Here is an 18,621-nt window from a genome sequence, read left to right on the forward strand (position 1 = left end):
ATTTCCAATTTTGATAGCTGTGAAATGTTCAATTAACTGATAGAAAATACTGTTCCAACAGCATTTAGCACACAGTAAAAAAAAAAAAAAAAAGATAAAAGAGCACTTCAAGTTTAAGTCTGACAAAATAATCTGTTATCAATACAGTCACAGTTTCATGTTACTAAGTTACTTACATAGGAGAATTAAGTGGAAAATACACAGCATGAGCATTTATGCTCAATTTTAAGAGAAAACTTGGAAGCCTAGTTAAGAAAGTTTGGAAGAAGCAAAGCATTAAGGGTTGCTGCCCTGGACTTCAGGAGAGCTGACTTCAACCTCTTCAAAGATCTACTTGAAAGCATCCTTTGGGTTAGAGCGTTAGAAGCTCATTAGAGCTGGTTGACACTTACTTAAACACCACTTCTTCCAATTTCAAGGTCAGTGCATTCCTAAGAGTAAGAAACTGGGGAAAGGTGGCAAGAGGCCTGTGTGAATGAACAAGGAACTCATGGATAAATTAAAAGGAAAGAAGGTCCATGAAATGTGGAAAAACAGTCTGTCCATCTAGGAAGAACACAAAAATGTTGCCAGGGCCTGTAGGAATGCAACAAGGAGGGCTAATGCCCGCTTGGAATTAAACCTTGCAAAAGAGGTAAAGGATAACAAGAAAGGTTTTTGTTTTTTAAACACGTCAACAGTAAAAAGACTAGGGAAAATGTGGGTGCCCTTTTGCTTCAGTCCTTACAAAGACTGCCCCTCAGGAAATCCCAAACCCCGGAGTTAAGAAAGACAGCCCAGGTAAAGAAAGACTCCCTGCAGGTCAGAGAGCATTTAGCCAAAATCAGTGCACACAAATCCATGGGGCATGATGGGATGCACACGTGTGCTGAGGGAGCTGGCAGAGAAGGCTGCCAAAACACTTTCTTATTGATAATCTTCGAAAGGTCTTGGCGAATGGGAGAGGTGCCTGAAGACTGGAGAATAGCCAATGTTGCTCTAGTCTTCAAAAAGGGCAAGAAGGAGGATCCGGAAAACTACAAGCCAGTCAGCCTCACCTCCGACCCTGGAAAGATGATGGAACTCGTTCTGGGTGCCCTCTCCAAGCAATTGGAAGAGAAAAAAGTTATTAAGATTAGTCAACATGAAGTCACTAAGGGGAAATCATGCTTGCCGGTAGCCTTCTGTGATGTCATCTCTGGCTGGGTAGATGTTGGGAGAGCAGTGGATGTAGTCTACCTTGACTTTAGCAAAATGTTAAATAGCATTTCCCACAACATCCTTGATATGACAGCTAAAAAGCGTGAGATGGATGAGTTGACAGTGAGGTGGACTGAGTACTGGCAGAGCTAAGAGGGTTGTCATCAATGACAGAATCTGGTTGGAAGCCTGTAACTAGCAGCATCCCCCAGGAATAGGTGCTGGGTCTGATCTTGTTCAATGTCTTCATCAATTATCTGGATGAAAGGATAGAGGCCAATCTCAGCAAGTTTGCTGCATGGAGTGATTGACACACCAAAAGAAGGCGTTGCCATTCAACAAGACCTGGACAAACTAGAGAGTAGGGCAGGGAGGAACCTGATGAGGTTCAATAAGAGTAAGCATAGCCTTGCATGCGGAGAGTAATAACTGCAGACATCAGTACACGAATTGGAGAACGACCTGCCGGAGAGAACCTCTGCAGAGAAGAACCAGGATATTCTTGTGGACAATAGGCTGGCCATGAGCTAGCAGTGTGCCCTTGTGGCAAAGCAGGCCAATGATATCCCGAAGTGCATTAAAGAGCATGGCCAGCAGGTCGAGGGAGGTAACCCTCCCCCTTTACTCTGCCCTGGTGAAGCCGCATTTAAACTATTGTGCCTAGTTCTGGGCTCTCCAGTATAAAAAATGAATCTTCTAGAAGGATTCCAGCAGAGGGCCGCAAGATGATATAGGACCTGGAGTATCTCCTGTAGGAGTAAAGACTGAGTAACCTGAGTTTGTTCAGCCTGGAGAAAAGACAACTGAGGGGAGATCTGATTCATGTTTATACATACATATATCTGACAGGAGGTGGAAGGCAAATGGATGAGGCCAGGCTCTTCCTAGTGTTGCATAGCAACAGGACAAGGACTAATGGCCTAAAACTTGAACATAGGAAGTTCCATACAATCATGAAGATGAAGGGTGATGAAGCAATGGCACAGGTCACCAAAAGAGACTGTAGAATCTCCTTCTATGGAGACATTCAAGACCTATCCGGATGCCTACCTGTACAACCTATTGTAGGGTGCCTGCTTCAGCAGGGAGCTGCATTCGATCTCTTGAGGAAGAACACAAAAATGTTGCCAGGGCCTGTAGGAATGCAACAAGGAAGGCTAACACCCGCTTGGAATTAAACCTTACAAAAGAGGTAAAGGATAACAAGATTCTGTGATTCTGTATCAAGTTGCCCTTTACACTGGCAGTAGATTAGACCAAAGTATCATCTACTCAGTGCTTTGATATGAAAAAAAGCAAAAGGCACTGTCACTGTCACACACTTACAAGATCTCTTCACAAAACACTATGTCAAAACAACACCAAAGTAGTATTAAGTCATACAGTACAAAGTGGGTAAGGAAAGATTGTGTCTTCAGAAGTCAGACTAAGTTATCCTTCTGAAAAATACCTTTCGGAGCAGTATCCAGCAGATGCACTGCAGCAGTTTTGTTTCTCTTACTCAAAGTGAGGTAAACTAAGCAATATAACCTAAGTCACTCACATTTACAATGTGAGTCATTGCATATAGTAAGTTTTCCTTGTCAAGCATTACTTGAAAAAGCTACTTTTTGTCTGATTATTTAAAGTGCCAATCCTTTACAAAAAGCATAAATCTCACTGAGACTTCTAGTGCATCACTAAAAACATACGTTTTAGTGGTGTAGAGCCATTACTGGCGCATCTTTATTTACATACATCAAAAGTTAACCTTGCATTTCTTAAACCAGTGCACTGGTTGTTAAACAAAAGAAGACATATAGACTACAAATATCTAACAGAGAACTCCACAAGTTTGTATTGCCTACTATATATTTCTAAAGAACTAAATATGCTCAGGGTAAACATATTATTTCAAATCAACTTTGTGAATTCTGCTAATGCACATATAGTGGGTTTTGTTTGTTTGTTTTTTGTTTTTTAAATAGCTGTAGGTTTCCTTAGAAAACCAGACAAGTATGTTTTTTCTTCCTTGAAAGACATACATAAAACAAGAAAAATAGAACCTATTTGCTTTGCTTTTGTCTCATCATCTATAAGAAATAAGCATGCAAATAATCTTTTGTCCAACACTTTTACAGGAGGGCTTAGCTACTCAGATGACACCTGTGGTAGTATAACTGGTGGCAAAATGGACAAAACCTGGTTGCTAAAGTACATGGACACTTACCTTTCAATTTATTTATCAGGTCTAATGGGATTTCATCAATATTTGATGCCACTTCTATGTGTTTAGAGAAGGCCAGCAAAGATAGCAGGGAAGGATTGTATCTTGGTGATTGTATCTTGGTAAACTCTGCATCCAAACTGAAGCGCTCTACAGATACGTGCAAATCATCTCTTCCTTTTTCTTCTGGAGTAAGACTTAGGTCTGAGAAATAACTTAAAGATTCATCTCCAATAAACATCTCATGCACTTCCTGTCCTTCTCCAGATATACTTTCTTCCAGCACTTTGTATCTGCTGAGCAGGGAATCTTGATTTGGCTTTAAATTTTGAGTATTCTCTTGATTTACTGTATTATCCGGTATACATAGACTGCCTAAAAAATCAAATCCAGATTCAGACATCCCAAATTTATTAGGATTTCTGCTACTAAGCTTTCCTGGAGTAGTCTCATGTGACATCCCCAAATCATCACCTTCACAACTATTATAACTTAACACTGCAGACGCATTCCACTGCAGATCTTTATCCACTAAACCCAAAGGGTGATTTGAGGGTAGAGTATTCACTTTACTACTGTCTTCTGAAGAAATACATGGAGTATTCAAGCTCTTCTCTACATACATGCACGGTGATTGTTTTGTTTTTCCTATAAAACTTCCTCCAAAAACAGTATCCTCTAATTCTTCTTCACTGCTCACATTCTGTAGTATTGCAGATGTTTCTTCCCAAAGCAGAGGTTCATTGAAGTGACTTACCATCTGCTTTAGAGCTATAAGTTCTGTAGAACTTCCTTGGGACTTTTGTTCTGACAATGGATAATCAAAGTTAGGTACATCAGATGGAGAGGAAGCCCCATCTAAACTAATGGCTGCCTTATCCTGGATTGCAGGACTAGCGTCCACTGGAGCATCTCTTATTTCTTCGGTTGAGACCAGCTCTGCATCTGGCAAGTCTTCAGACTGAATAGCTTTTCTCCATGAGTTTCTAATTTCAGTAACTAATGAAACAAACACAAATAAAATTTTAAAATATTTTTCTTTCACACTCCGAACCAAATTTTTCTACTGTCCAGTTAATAACATAAGGAAATCAGAAAAAAAAAATATATGTATATATTTATACACACACACAAACACACACACACACACACACACACACACACACACACACACACACAAACATATATATAATAACACATTTATACTTGTTTATACTTAGTTTTCCCAAGACACTTGCCTCACAACAGAAGGCGATTCTAGGAAACATCTATGCTAGTGAAACATCTATGCAAGTTTACAGTACATGCTGATCCTGAGCTACAAAAGTGAGCCTTTAGGACTACATGCAGCTTTACAGAGTGAACTATTCTTCATGTGTGAAAAATACAGCGTCAACGAGCTAGCTACATTTCTCATTAGTGATAGCATATTATATTAACAGAGCATTTTAGACTCACGCAGATTTTCTGGAGTTCGGGGAATTTGTTTCTTTGTCAAAAATGGGCTAAAATCCAGAAAGCTGATGAGATCATCTGATGCTATTCCTCTTCCTCCACCACTCTGAGGTGACTCAGATGTCATCATTTTTGCAATCTGTAGAATATTACAGAAGAGCAAATTCTGAGAAAGCATAATTATAACTTTTGTACTTCCGTTAGCTATGGCTCCAAGCAAATCATATTCTCTAAGTGACTGGACTAGTTTGGAACCTCTTGATTATTCTGCAATTTACTACCCAGGCTTATAATGAGAACAGTACCTTACAAACACAAAATTAAGTTATGGTAGCAAAATCAGAATTTGATTAGAAGCTACCACATGAATCTACCTTTAAAATGAAAAAACACACTCAAAAGATATTTGAGATATTGGTCTAGAATGGTGTAAGCATAAAGGTTAGAGTTCCAAAAATAGAACATGTAGCAGATGACAACTAATTGCCTTCTTTCGCTGAAAGATAATTTAATTTTCAAATCAAGATATGGTGAACATAGTAATAATTCTTCTAGAGGAATTCCTTATTTAACTCTTAAAATGCAAAAAAAAAAAAAAAAAAGGAATAGTTAAATCTTTGCTAAAATTGCCAAATTCGGTTAAATTTTGAGCCACAGAATTCAGAAACAAAAAGGAGTGTTAAATTCTAAATACATGCAGTGGTTCAGAAACTAAAGGACGAAAGGTGTTAAAAATCATATTATGATTCTTTCGAAAGTGCTATTCATGCTACGGTGGCTTAGAAATATTCTGTGCTTTGTTTTATGTTTTCAGATTGTAGTTAATTGGGCCATCATCACTCCTAAAACTCAGTGGCATCTGTCTAGCAGGGGAAAAAAAAAACTTTTATATATACACATGAAAAGAACTTCTTTAAAAAACATTTGCAATTTCTTTTCTGAATGGATACTTATTTAAAACAACAACAACAACAACAACAACAACAAAAAAAAAACAATAACTTTTCCTAACCTCTTCTGCCAATTCTTCTCTAGCTTTCTCAAGAGCATCTTTCTTTTCGACAGGAGCATCTTTCTGGGTAACATGACCTTCTGAGTTTTCCCGTGATTCTGATAAGCTGAGCTCATCTTTTCCATCCTCTGAGATCGTTGGAGACACGGGCTTTACTTTCCCGCTGTCCGGTTCAATATGCAAGTCCTAGAGGAATACACAATAGTTATGCAAAATTTTAAATTCAAGTCTCAGAAAACTAGCATAATGGAGATGCTGCACAAATTCTGAGAGCAACAAACTTGGCATTTGTATCAACAAGAATATTTCAAGGTTTTAAATTCTAACTAAATACAAGTTATTGTGACACCCATCTTATTAAAAAAAGTAGGACCTAAGTAGAGGCTACAATGAGGTGTCATTACTGAACACAGACAATATCATCTGCAACTACCTTCAAAAAACTGCAATGAACAATAGTACAATGGACAATTGTACATACAATTTCCCCCTAGGACACATTATATCTCTTATTTTTAGACACAATTTAAAGGAACATCCCAGTCTGACTATTGCTCACAACCAAAAAGTCAGTTCTATTTTCACAGGCAGGAAATCTGTGATACACTGTATGTTGTACTATAAGTCATAATTAAGTTCTTGTATTTCCTATTGCTTGCCTATTTCTTAAGGAAGTTCATGGCAATTAGTTTTCACAGTTTAGGACTGACTCAGAAGAACAGTTATACTGCTTTTAAAAAAAAAAATTCACAGCAAAACATACTAAGTCTAGGCTTCAAGTAACGTCAAAAGCAAATATTAAAGACATTTAACATATTGGACACAGGTGATAAATCACTTAAGAATAACCTTTTCAGTTAACAGGTCTTTGTTTTCAGATGTTTCTGACAACTCTGAAGATTTTGAAGAGACCCTTTAAAAAAAAAAAAAAAGCCATTTTAGAGAAAAACAAAACAAGTGGCATACAAGTCTTAGTACACAGTCCTTATACACCTGTGTGCCCCGTATCTGTCCGTTACGATTTCCCTCAATTCGTCCCGGTCATCAGAAGGCAATTTTACTATAGGGAGAACACGTGACAACTAGAGCAGATTTAGCTCTATTTGTGTATCAGCCTCCCAAACTTGGTAATTATGTAACTTTTTCCCTTGATTAGCAAAGTGAAAGAGAAGGGGTGTTATGGTATGTTTTGTCTTCTAACAAAGGCAATTGGAAAACCTTCTGCAGACTTGATGTTCTTCTCCCTAAATATTCATACAACATCACCTGACTTCCAAATACTCAAGTCTTATCATTTCTGATTACTAAAGTATTAATGGCAAAGATCTAAAACGTAACGTACAGATCTCACTTCTTAGGAAGACAACCTAAAATTTCAATACTTACTGCTGAATGTCTTTACAATCATAAACAGACAATAATCCATGCTGTAACAAGTCACCGAGAGAAATTCCATTAAGCAATTGGACAATTTTTGAGATTCATATGCAAATAAGCTGCTAATGTCAAAGTGTACGACATTAGCATTGTTTTTCTTTGCCAACTCCCTCTCTTCTAGTAGGCAACATTCAAAAATTAGTAGGATTTCTATCTTGTGATACCATTATTCAAGTTTATTAAACTTTCTGGCACTAAAGAAATACTGTGTCAAAACCCCTTAGAAGGCTTCAGAAAATATTTAGTCCTGTTTTAACTTTTTTTTTTTTTTTAATTATAATAAGAGACAGAAAAAAGTTATTTTAGAAGACTCAAATCTGGGATTTCTCTAGGATTTGTTTGTTTAGGCTGTTTTGTTTGTTTTTAAACACAGAAACAAGGCTCCTGGGAACATGTTTTCTTATCCTCAGGCTATAGTGAACACACATCTACCTCAACCTAGTCTGAGGAAAATTCTCCAGTCTACCCTTTGCCTCCTAAAACTTAAATGAATGTAGTTAAAAAGTTGCAGCTAAAGTCTTGCCACTCAGCTGCTGCACATTGTCAGTCAACAGTTGCTCACCGTCTCCAGGTGCAGAAAGCCATAGTTACTTTACTTTTTACTTACCCTATCAAGTGGACATAACAAGTAAGGAGAGCACTACTGAAATATTCCACTTATGCTCACAAAATAAGTTTCCATCATTTCCACTGATGCTGGTTGTTAGGTTTTTTTTTTTTTAAATCAATTTCTTGTTAAAGTCATACCATCTAGTTGGTGTTAACGATGATGAGACACTGGTGGTTGATTCACTGTTCTCGTAACTTAGCTCCCACAGAATATCTAGAAAAGCAAGTAAGTGTTTTAGTATTGCTTCTTCTTTTGTTGTTGTTGAGACTTTGTAGGCAATACAAGTAACTCGCACCACAGGTGTAGAATATTCACAGCACAAGCTCCTTCAACACTTAAAGAAAAGGTAATCAACATAGCCAGTGCAGCTGAATCAACCTGTTTGCTCATTAAGCTCCTGCAGGCACAGATGCCACTAGAAGCCAGCACCCATTTGTGCTGCTCCTGAATGCATGCTCAAAAGACATGATTCTATCTGCTCCTCTGAATGAATTATGTTGACAAAACGAAAGGCAATTATTCTAAGTATTCATTCAGAACTAAATTACCAAAGTCTATCAAAGAAACCTGCAAACAAAAAGCAAGTAGTCTTAATATTGTTGGTAGTCAGATGGTTAGGCTGCGCTGGATGATCTTGGAAGTCTTTTCCAACATTGGTGATTCTACAATTCAATGATTCTGGGTTCCATGAAAACTTGTAACAGTTGAGGTGGGGGTGGGGAAGCAGGAAAAGCTTCTCTAGTTCACGCACCTGAATCTGATCCTGGATTTTGAGAAAAGATATAATCTCCACGATCTTCTTTTGCTCCTGATACAGCTTTCTCCTTTCAAAAGAAAAAAAAAGAAAAAAAAAATTACACAAGCAATGAGAAAAAACTGTGTCACACCAGCAATTAAAAGGCAGCTATTTATAGTAGCTTTTCTGCAAATGAGAAGCCAGGCTCAACATGCAGCTTTTGCTCACTACTGAGGCAAGGATCTTAGATCTCTGTACAGATGTGAGCGTCAGAATGGAATTTCTGCTGTTCATCAAGGAGATCACTTTAAAGGGGAAAATACAATTCAGTAGATGTCCAGTGACAGCACACGAAAGCTCAATTTCTACAGCAAAGGGAAAAAGAAGTATGTATTGTTGATATATAAATTAATCAACTCTTATTTGTGCTGTCTTGACAAGGCAGTTCCACCCACTACATCAAACGAAGTCACACCAGCTGTCATTAAGTTGAGCATATTTTCTTCACAAAGAAAAACTACTTCAGAAAGCAATTTCTGCTATACTGTGCTGATCCACTAACCAAAGTTAGTGTTAGAAGTTCAACAAAGATGTACAGCATTATACAGCAACGGAAAAGACCAGCTTAGATGCACCTCATCTTCACCCCTTCCCTTCCCCAGCACTACTTACTGAATCCTGGTTGCAGAGTGAAGACCAGCCAGCAGAGCTTTCCCACTTCGTTATCCACTCTGTCTGTCTTCTAGAATTTGATTCATTCAAAATAAAGTGCTGCTTTTCTGTTCTTAGTCTGCAAAGGAAGAAACATCATTATGTTGGGATAAAAATTATACTTAAAAACACATAATAATAATAATCACATATTCCCCTTATCCTTCAAAACCTCTGACATACAACAACTTATTCACACATTCGTGCTTGCATTAAAATCTAACAGAAATTCACAACCTAAAAAACAGCTGCTGCACTGTCTTTATGTTTCCTTACAGCAGAAGAACTACATTCAAATACGTGCTTAAACTTTCCCTGACTTGTTTCAGATCAAATTTTGAATCTCAGAACTTATCAATGTAATATTGAAAAAGCAAATCAGCTAATTAGCCAGGTCTAAAGAAACAAATCCTAAAATATCTATGGAGCAAGGGCAAAAAAACTGAAGTTACTTAACAACAAATTTCAGTTTAAAAATTATATAGATGGATCAAGACAAATATGAACTTGTCAAACCAAATCTACACGTTCTCACTATAAGCAATTCTTTTAGAAAAGACTCAAGGATAAGATGACATGATTCTCACAATAAACAACAGAGAACCAGACAAAAATTCCAGATAATTACCTCAGTGCTTCCAAATGCAATTGTACTTTACTTTGTAATTTAGCCATATTCACAAGGGACTGTAAGTGTCTTTTTGAGGCAAACTGATTGCATTCATCTCTTAAAATTCTTAGGGCTTCATTTAATAGTTGAATGAGTGTTAAAAAATTCAGCTTTTCATCTTCATATAAATTTCCTGTACACACCTTGACATATTGCAAGCAAAAGGAAAATGTATTACTGAACAGAAACAACACATCAATAACAGGAAGTTATGTCTTCTGTATTCACAGCAAGGATAATATTTGCACTGTGATTCAAAGTCGGCACTTTGATTTGGTTCTAACTGTTTCATTAAAAAAAAACAAGGAAAAAATCCACACCCCTGATTTAAGCCTCAGATTGGTTTTCTCGGTTAGCATAGTCTGCTTGAAGGCAGCCTAAAAAGCAGTGTGAACTAAAAATGCATCAACTAATGGAACTATTCCATTTAACCACTGCCTCAAAAGATAGAGCAGGCCTAAATACCACCCTATACTTCACAATGGAAACAAAATCAATTAGGAACTATAGGTTAAATGACAAAGTTAGTTTTACAGTCGCAATTGGGCAACAATTGAAGTATTGACTAGACAAACCTAGCAACACAATTACTACATTTCAAACTTCAGAAGAAAATAATTCAAAAACTGCCAATACAGAACAGCAGCATAATCATACAAACTTTTACAATCATTTTACATGTTTTGTTTATCTTTACAATCATCTTTATCATCTGTGAAAGGTATTTAATTCTAAAGTACCTAACTGCACTCTTGGGGACCAAAAAAAAAAAAAAAAAAGCAAAACAGTTTAGCACAGACAAAAGTTACTTACTTCTTGTCTTTCATTTTCAACTTTGTCAACCAACAGATGTGGGACACTGACAACAACGTTAGTTCCATCGAAAATGTACTGATCAACATCACCTTCACATACAGAGTCTACAATTTCCATTTCCTTTTTCAGAGAGGTAAAAGTTTCCATTATCAATGTCCACATACTACGAACCTTAATGAACAAAAATTCTATGTTAAAACACCCATCATAATACTATAACACAATAACAAAATAGCACACAGGCATAATCACAGGTAGACAATTAGAAATACCAGTATGACGATAAATAATATACAAATGTTATAAATATGATGATCATCTGCCACAAAGGGGGGGAAGGAGGGATGGGACAGGGCGGTGGAAGGGGCAGGAAAGGGCAAAAGCTCACCTTTTGAATTTTCTCAGCTCTGTCTTTTTTGTTTTGTTTCCTTGATTCCATCCTACATGCAAATGCAAGGGAAAAGTTCAAGTGGATTGCAGTAAAATTGAAGTCAATATTTCATATAAATTAATTAAAAAAAATGTTTTATTTATCTAATGTAGTTCCGAGGAGAAATACTTACTTCTGCAATTGTTGCTGGAGGTGTGCATATTCAGATTTCATCTGCTTTATTTCTTTAATTAAACACCTAAAGAAAAAAAAATTACAGTCACTTCACCACAGATTCTCAAAATTCCAGGCTTTTGCTTTGCTGCTTCCAGAATTTTACTCACTATGTGATTATATTTATTCCAGATCTGAACAATGAAGCTATTTTGGAACAATGTAAAAATTGCATTTTTACATTGTTTTTACAAAATTGTAAAAAGCAAGATCCTTACCACAACCCTGTAAAGAAAGACAGCCAGAAAAACCACTAAAATATTTGTAAATGTAGCTGTCATATTCCACTAAAATAGCTTAAATTTTATTAGACCCAAAATGTATTATTTTCTAAAAATGTGTTGTTTATCAGTATAAACTTTTAAATATATTCATCAACTGTACATGGCCCTGTTAAGACCAGTCTTGAAAGTTGTGTAGGAAATTCTATTACCTGTTCAGTGTTTTAACTGTTCTCACAAGAGAAACTTTTTTTTTGTATATCCAGAGTTTCCCCCTCCCCCCAGAAAGCACCATGTGCCTCTTGTTCTGTCATTGTAAATTAATGTGAAGTACTTCCACCTCTTTAACTACCCTTTAGAATTGGGAAAAGTATGATTACACACCAAAACTTAGTGATCGTGTGTGATTAAATAGTGATAGTGATTACATAACCCAACTACAACCTTTCCTCATGTGTCAAGTTTTCTAAACTTCTAAGCATAGAGTTTCTGTTCAAGAATCTCCCTAGTTTTCTACGTCCCTCTTCAATGGGAGGTACCAAAACTGAACACAGTATTCCAGGTGCAATATAAGTAGTGCAAACCAGAGTGAAATAAATCCATCCTATGTTCTGCTGCCTGTACTACTTTTACATACAGAATGCTATTGGTCACCTCTGGTGCCAAAGCACACTGCAGGCTCATGCTCAGGTTGCAGATCAACGAAATCCTCACTGATGGCTGCTTTTGGCAGAGTTGCTTCCCCATCAGTAATTCACCAGCTCAACTCATTCACATTCATCTTCACTAAACCTCTCACAGTTCTTGTGGGTCAAATCCAGCATGACCTGTTTTTGTTGTAGCATGACTAACTTTTTTCATAAGGCATCATCTACAAATCTGCTGATTGCACTCATCCCAGTCATCCAGACTCTTTTATAAAAGTAAAGAATAATATAAAGTCAAGATCAACTCCAGAAACAAGGAATAATCTAGTATCAACTCCATAGGAACTCCAATCATGACCAGCTGCCAGTTAGACTTGGAGGCATTACCACTTTTTGGGTGGTTTAAATGTATTGCTGCACACCTGAAAGGTATTTCTATATCCTTATCTGGAACACAGTCACCTTTTATGCTTATTAACTTCTGAATTTTAACAGTAGCTCACCATTTCAAAAGGTTGGTTTCCTGTAGTGTATGCTTTTTTTACTTCCACTTAACAGGATGGACCATTTCTGAGCTTCAACAATGGTTTCTCTGAGAATATCCCAGAACCTCTCAGCTCCCCTGCCTTCCAAAAATACATCGTAACAGCTGCCAAGTGGAAATCTGCTCTTAACTTCAGTGTCTTTTCAATTCTAGTTGTCTTCCTCACATTCCCTTGAATCTTAAATTCCATGATCTTGGCTGCACTGATGATAAAGCTCCTGTTGACAGGAGACAAGTTTGCCTCCAGACAAGTTTCCCTTAAATCAGTCAATCCAAAATAATCCCTACTCAGCACACCCAGCGACTGCATTAAAGTCATCCTCAGTGCAATACAGAAGTTGCCTAGATTACTTATGCACCACTGCATGGCCTTTCCAGCATAAACTGAAGTCATCAATATGAATTGGAGTCTGCAGGCCTGATTTGTCTGAAGAAGGCTTTATAAACTTTCCCTAATCAAGGAATGTAACACACCACCCTTCATGGTGACATCTCCAATTTTGATCCAAAGGCATGGAAAGACTGGTCTCCTTTTATATAATTAACCTCCATGCACTGAAACTTCTATTTACCTATACTGCAATCCCTCCACCTTTTCTGCTCTTTCCTAAAAAGCTTGCAACTGCCCACTACACCTCTCCAATCATGTGAAATATCTCACCTAAATCATGTAAATTCCAATGAAAAATCTACTCTGTGCCTGTATACAGAGTTAACTTTTATTTCTAACCTAACTGGGAGCAATTTTCATGGGAAAGAATAAATCACTGAATATCTCAAGTTAAAAGGGAGCTCCCGAGGATCACTGTGTTCAACTCATGGCTCCACACAGCACCACCCAAAATTGAAAAAAATATTTCTGACAGTGTTAGATAAAGAAAGAAAAGGAAATTTTGGTGAATTAACTAAGAGTTACGCAATTACACCATAAAGCAAAGACTTCACATTATATCCTGAAACTGTTATCCTCCCATGTAAGATCCTTCAGATAGTGCTACACATGCAGAATTCCACATTCTTAGTGACCAGGTAGTTGCAACTTCCAATACGCAGCATCTCCTAACTGAAGAAGTAATTTCCTACGAACAGTATGTTAAAATTAATTAATTAAAGGAGGAAAAAGGGGAGCAAAGTAACAAATTCAGCACAACTCACAAAGGAAGTGAAATACATCCTGCTCAAATCCTTTCAAAAGCACACACAAAAAAGTAAGCTTTTATGAAAATACTGTTTCTTTAAGTTCATTACTCACTGGGATGTTTTCTTATATTTTCGGATGATATAATCCTTCCTCAGTAAAATCTGCAGAAGTTCATTATGTGCCACTCTGCATGTTTCATCTGCCTCATGAATATCCTTAGGACTGAAGTGTACAGCTTGAACAAAAGGTATGTTGCTGTCTAAAAGAAAATTAATATTTGGATTGCATGATTCACTTTTTGGAAACAGATAGCTTCCTGGTCTCCCTAGTTTTAGCAAAGAGAACCACATGTAAGGTTGCCTATTTTACCTACACTGAAGCAGGTTATGCAGTATACTATCTTTTTTGACAGCCTTGTCTATTGTGTACATTTTCCCTCCTTCCCTCTCACACCTTTTTCCTGTTCCTTATGCCAAGAAAACACAAAATGCCTAGAACAGATAGTCTAGATTCTTCAGAATCCCTCAAATTGTGAAAAAAAGATGAAAAAATGATAAAAAGAAAAAATGATAAAAAGAAAAAATGATAAAAAAACAGTTTTGGAGTAAATCATTATGTGCATGCACGGTCAACATTATATACATGAACCTAGGACCAAGATCAGCAAAGTAACAGTAAGCCACAGTCTGCATTGTTCTAGGAGTTCTATGCAAGCACACAGCAACTTTGTGAAAGATTTTGAGCTAAGCCACTGACACAGACCTACTTTCAGCTTTTGGCATACATTCAGGACTTTAGACATTAATTATATGTCTGAAATAATGTTACTGTTCCATGACAGCTTACCTGCATAGCTCTTTCTCAGATCCTCAACTAGTACATGTCTTGCAAACTGATACATTAGATGAATAAATTTATGACCAGCAGGAGAAAGAAACAAAGAAGATCCAACTTGAGGAATACCACTTTCCTCTTCATTCTAGATGTAAAATTGATTTTAAATACACAATTAGCCAAAAAAAATAATAGCTATAAACAGTCACCAAATACTTTTGTACAAAGAGCACAGAAGCACTGCATCCTACTTGCTTGCAAGTCCAATGAAAACCTAATCTGCTTTGACACTACATCTGATGACTACTCTAGTCCTAGAAAGAGACTAACATTTTCTGAACATTCTTCCACGACCCTTAGTTCCATACAAGAAAAATTTGTTTCAAGACAAAGTCTAGTGTAAAGTAAATGCCAGAAATTTCTGCCCTCCCCATTCCTACCAGTAATCTCTACCTTACAATAACATTCAGGCTTTCCCTCACATTTTCTGCTGAGATAACTTATCTGTGGAATTTGTTCTACTTTGACCTTACTAAGGTTTTTTTTGTATAGGCAGGTTTCATCTTGTCCACTGTTACTCGAAATGAAGAGCGCCTGAGTACATAAAGACCTGATTTCTAGATCTATTTAAACAAATGCAGCACCAGAAGGCCTAATAAGTCAGTGATATCTAAAAGAAGAAATTTTGTTTTGTCTCTTTAGAACATTGCCCTTAAACTTTATAGCCAAATTCTCCTGTATGTAAAGAACAATCTTAAGTTTTTAAAGTATTTGAAATTACTTTTACAATAATAATTATCTTTTCATTTAATTTTACCAAGAATCTCTCAAGTTAGAGCAAATTACAAGGGCTGCTCTGAAATTATTTATCTCCTCTGCTCTTTTTATCTGTTCTAGTTTCCAAGGAAATAAGAGGCAGTACTTTCAGAGCAACCTCTGTAGCCTCATCCATACAAGCATCACACAGGCTTTTGGATCTCTTCTAACACAGGATATTCTGTGATTCCATAACTACCAAATATGATCAACCAGAAGAAATGCATAGCAGCTTTTGGATCCAAGATTCAACCTCTGTCATAACACAGCTTTTACTGAGGAAGGACATGATACACTACATGAAATAAGGCATCAGTTAAAGCCTAGTCCTTTGATTTAAAACTCAGTTATGTTCTTCCAGAACAAACAACAAAGAAAGAATGTCAGCGAAACCAACAATCAGTTTCCACTCCTCTTTACACTTACTGAAATTTCTTTTAGCCATGAGCTGCACAGTTTCCTGAATTCAGGATCTACAGGTTTTATATCTGGAAGCATGCAGTTTCTTTCCATGAGAGGCAATAGAAAATGAGACAGGAAAAAATATATTTTAATATATCTTCAAGAATTCAGTTACACTGTTCACATGTTGTAAACAAAGTTTTATCCGAGAATGATGCCTGATGCCCAGACCAAAAATAGCAAGAAGTTTATTAAACAACAAGATTTTTCTTGATGTGAGAATTATGGACTTCTTCAGAGAGCAATTTGTCTATACTTGTTTTAGACTCAGAAAAAGCAGCCTGAATGCTTACAGTTTTTGCAACCGCAATCTTCCCCCCAACAGTTTCTTTAATGGATAAGCTAAAGCAGTTTTGTCGTATCAGAAAACACGAAGATGGGATTCTCATCACACTTAAGATTTTCAGCAGCAATCTCTATGCTGGGAGAAATTACCCAGTGTTTGGTGTGGAAAACAAAAGGCAAAGACAGATCACTTTGCTTCTGCAGAAACACTTATTAAGCTTACCAAAGTACAGCCGCTATATCTAAGGTAAGTTTATGGACTACAGATAAAGGGGAAACAAATCCACTGGAAGAATATCATTTTCCCACGGTATTCCTCAAGAGATCGCTTTTTCCCCTCACTAACTGCTACACTATATTCTTTATGACATGCACAGCACGCACTGAACAAGCCACTCACCTGAAAGTGTCTTCTGCCCGCTGCTTGTCCAGCTTAGTGAACAAAAACTGTGCAATAACGTGGAAAATGCTGTAGTTCGGCGTGTCAAATACAGCCCTAAAAACACACATACAGCCACATGACAAGGAGCGAAGCAGCACAGCTTACAGAACGCTTAATCCATCACTTACGAGTAACGCAGAACGTTATTTTACGTTGAAATATTACGAATTATAACTTAAATACTGAAGCAACCCTGACGCCTCCGCGCCGCACACCTCCCAGACCCCCTTTGAAGGCCCCCCGCGCCCTCCTCCGTCCCAGTGCTCCCGCGGCCTTACGCTCCCAGCGGCAAGTTAGTGCCCGAAGCCACTTCGGCAGCCTCCGGATCGAAGCCCAGCGCCAAAAGGTAGAGCCAGAGATGATCCTTCTGCCAGTTCCACGACTCGTCCATGGCACCTGGAGCCGCCGGAACACCCTTAGCTTAAGGAGCAAGCAGAACGGACGCCAGGCCGCAGCAGCCTACCCCAACGGCCGCCGCGCCGCCATTTCCCGCTTCCCGCCCGAACTCGCCGCGCCGCGGAGCCGCGAGACCACGCGCGGGCGCTGATTGGGCAGGACCGAGACGCGTACCGCCGGTGGTGACGCCGAGCTCCAAGCCCGTTTGGCGCGCTGCATGCTGGGAACTAGAGTCTGGGCACAGCCGGGAGGGACGGCGCATGCGCAGAAGGGCCCAGCCGGCGCCGTACCGCGGGCCCACGGAGGGCCTATCGTGGGGATAATAGCGCCTGGCCTGCAGGGCCGGGCTGGCCTATCGGGCTCTGCCTGGCTTAGGTGACTGTATAACTTCACCGCGAAAACCAAGTAAAACTCGCACCGACAACAGGCTGTGAAGTTCAGTCTTTTATTTCAAGGCATTTCTGTGGCCAGACGCGGCCGCGGAGGCGGTGCCGGGTTCATCCCCAGGCGCGCTGCCCCTGCCGCCGCGCGGCCCCGCGCACAGGCGCGGTTGTGATCCCCAGAGAAACGCAGCGAGCGGCGTCCGCCCGGCACCGCTCGCTCAGGAAGCGCTGTGTGCTCATTAGCGCGGCTTCGGCATTTCCTAGCAAGTAGTTAACCCAGAGTTTGTTTAATCGTGAAAAGATTACCACTGACAACAGAAACACCCCTACCTTCAATTCACTTTCTTGACTTTTTTTTTTTTTAACCTTTTTCTTATCATAAATCTGCTTCTACCTTACCCTTCTCTATTCCCTCTCGCTTCCTAGTGTCTTCCCCCTCCGTTTCCAGCTGCCATCCTTACTCCTGCTCCACTCCCTTTTTAAGCATTTACCCTCTCCTGCTGAGGCCTCACAACAGCCAGCATCAGGATGGCCAGCATTTTTACATGCAGGAGGCAAAGCAGAAAGAAGGAACACCTTGTTGTACACAAAGCACCCATGCCAAAGGGAGCCATCTCTGTGCTGTTAGGGCACAGAGCCCAGAAAAATCAACCTGAGAGAATCTGAGATGGCTCAAGTCTCCTGCCACTCCCAGCAGCAAAGAGGTAGATGCAGAAGAGCTTTTTTGGGAAGACTGGAAGAAGCTGTGGGGCAAATCCTCATAAACTCCTTTTGTTGGCAGCCCTTTATGCAAAGCACTGGGGTGTTCTCTTGGCTGTTGCCAACTGAAAAACAAACAGCTATACAACTAATTAACAAATACTAGAATATTGGATATGCTTGTTAGGCTATACCTGGCTTGTAGAACAGGAGCTTGACACAAAAGCTAATGAATTAATTTAGCATGTAGTCCTTGGAAAGAATAGTCAGTTTTGATGCAGCTAGAAGAAACAGCTCTGATTTAAAAAAAAAAAA

The 18,621-nt window shown here is 38.6% G+C and overlaps 1 protein-coding gene and 1 non-coding gene across 3 annotated transcripts in view; both read right to left on the bottom strand.

The window, feature by feature from the left end:
* The window catches only part of HAUS6 (HAUS augmin like complex subunit 6), a 19,387-nt gene extending 2,018 nt beyond the window's left edge, over positions 1-17,369 (bottom strand). The window contains exons 1-16 of one of the 2 annotated variants that reach the window (XM_010725688.3): positions 17,107-17,369; positions 16,787-16,882; positions 16,066-16,144; positions 14,836-14,968; positions 14,101-14,248; positions 11,396-11,461; positions 11,221-11,272; positions 10,830-11,003; positions 9,975-10,159; positions 9,308-9,425; positions 8,651-8,723; positions 8,037-8,112; positions 6,702-6,765; positions 5,853-6,038; positions 4,844-4,979; positions 3,389-4,384 (exon numbers count right to left, since the gene is read on the bottom strand). In XM_010725688.3, coding sequence (XP_010723990.1) covers positions 3,389-4,384; positions 4,844-4,979; positions 5,853-6,038; positions 6,702-6,765; positions 8,037-8,112; positions 8,651-8,723; positions 9,308-9,425; positions 9,975-10,159; positions 10,830-11,003; positions 11,221-11,272; positions 11,396-11,461; positions 14,101-14,248; positions 14,836-14,968; positions 16,066-16,144; positions 16,787-16,882; positions 17,107-17,219 — 2,695 coding nt within the window. In that variant the 5' untranslated portion in view covers positions 17,220-17,369. Of the gene's footprint in view, positions 1-3,388; positions 4,385-4,843; positions 4,980-5,852; positions 6,039-6,701; positions 6,766-8,036; positions 8,113-8,650; positions 8,724-9,307; positions 9,426-9,974; positions 10,160-10,829; positions 11,004-11,220; positions 11,273-11,395; positions 11,462-14,100; positions 14,249-14,835; positions 14,969-16,065; positions 16,145-16,786; positions 16,883-17,106 lie in introns of those variants that run through there. The other variant, XM_031557310.1, reaches the window with a different exon arrangement.
* LOC116217569 lies at positions 6,844-6,973 on the bottom strand. The gene has a single exon (XR_004162263.1).
* Positions 17,370-18,621: the final 1,252 nt, after the last annotated feature.

This window comes from Meleagris gallopavo, chromosome Z (genome assembly GCF_000146605.3).
Source record: "Meleagris gallopavo isolate NT-WF06-2002-E0010 breed Aviagen turkey brand Nicholas breeding stock chromosome Z, Turkey_5.1, whole genome shotgun sequence".
Classification (NCBI taxonomy): Eukaryota; Metazoa; Chordata; class Aves; order Galliformes; family Phasianidae; genus Meleagris; species Meleagris gallopavo.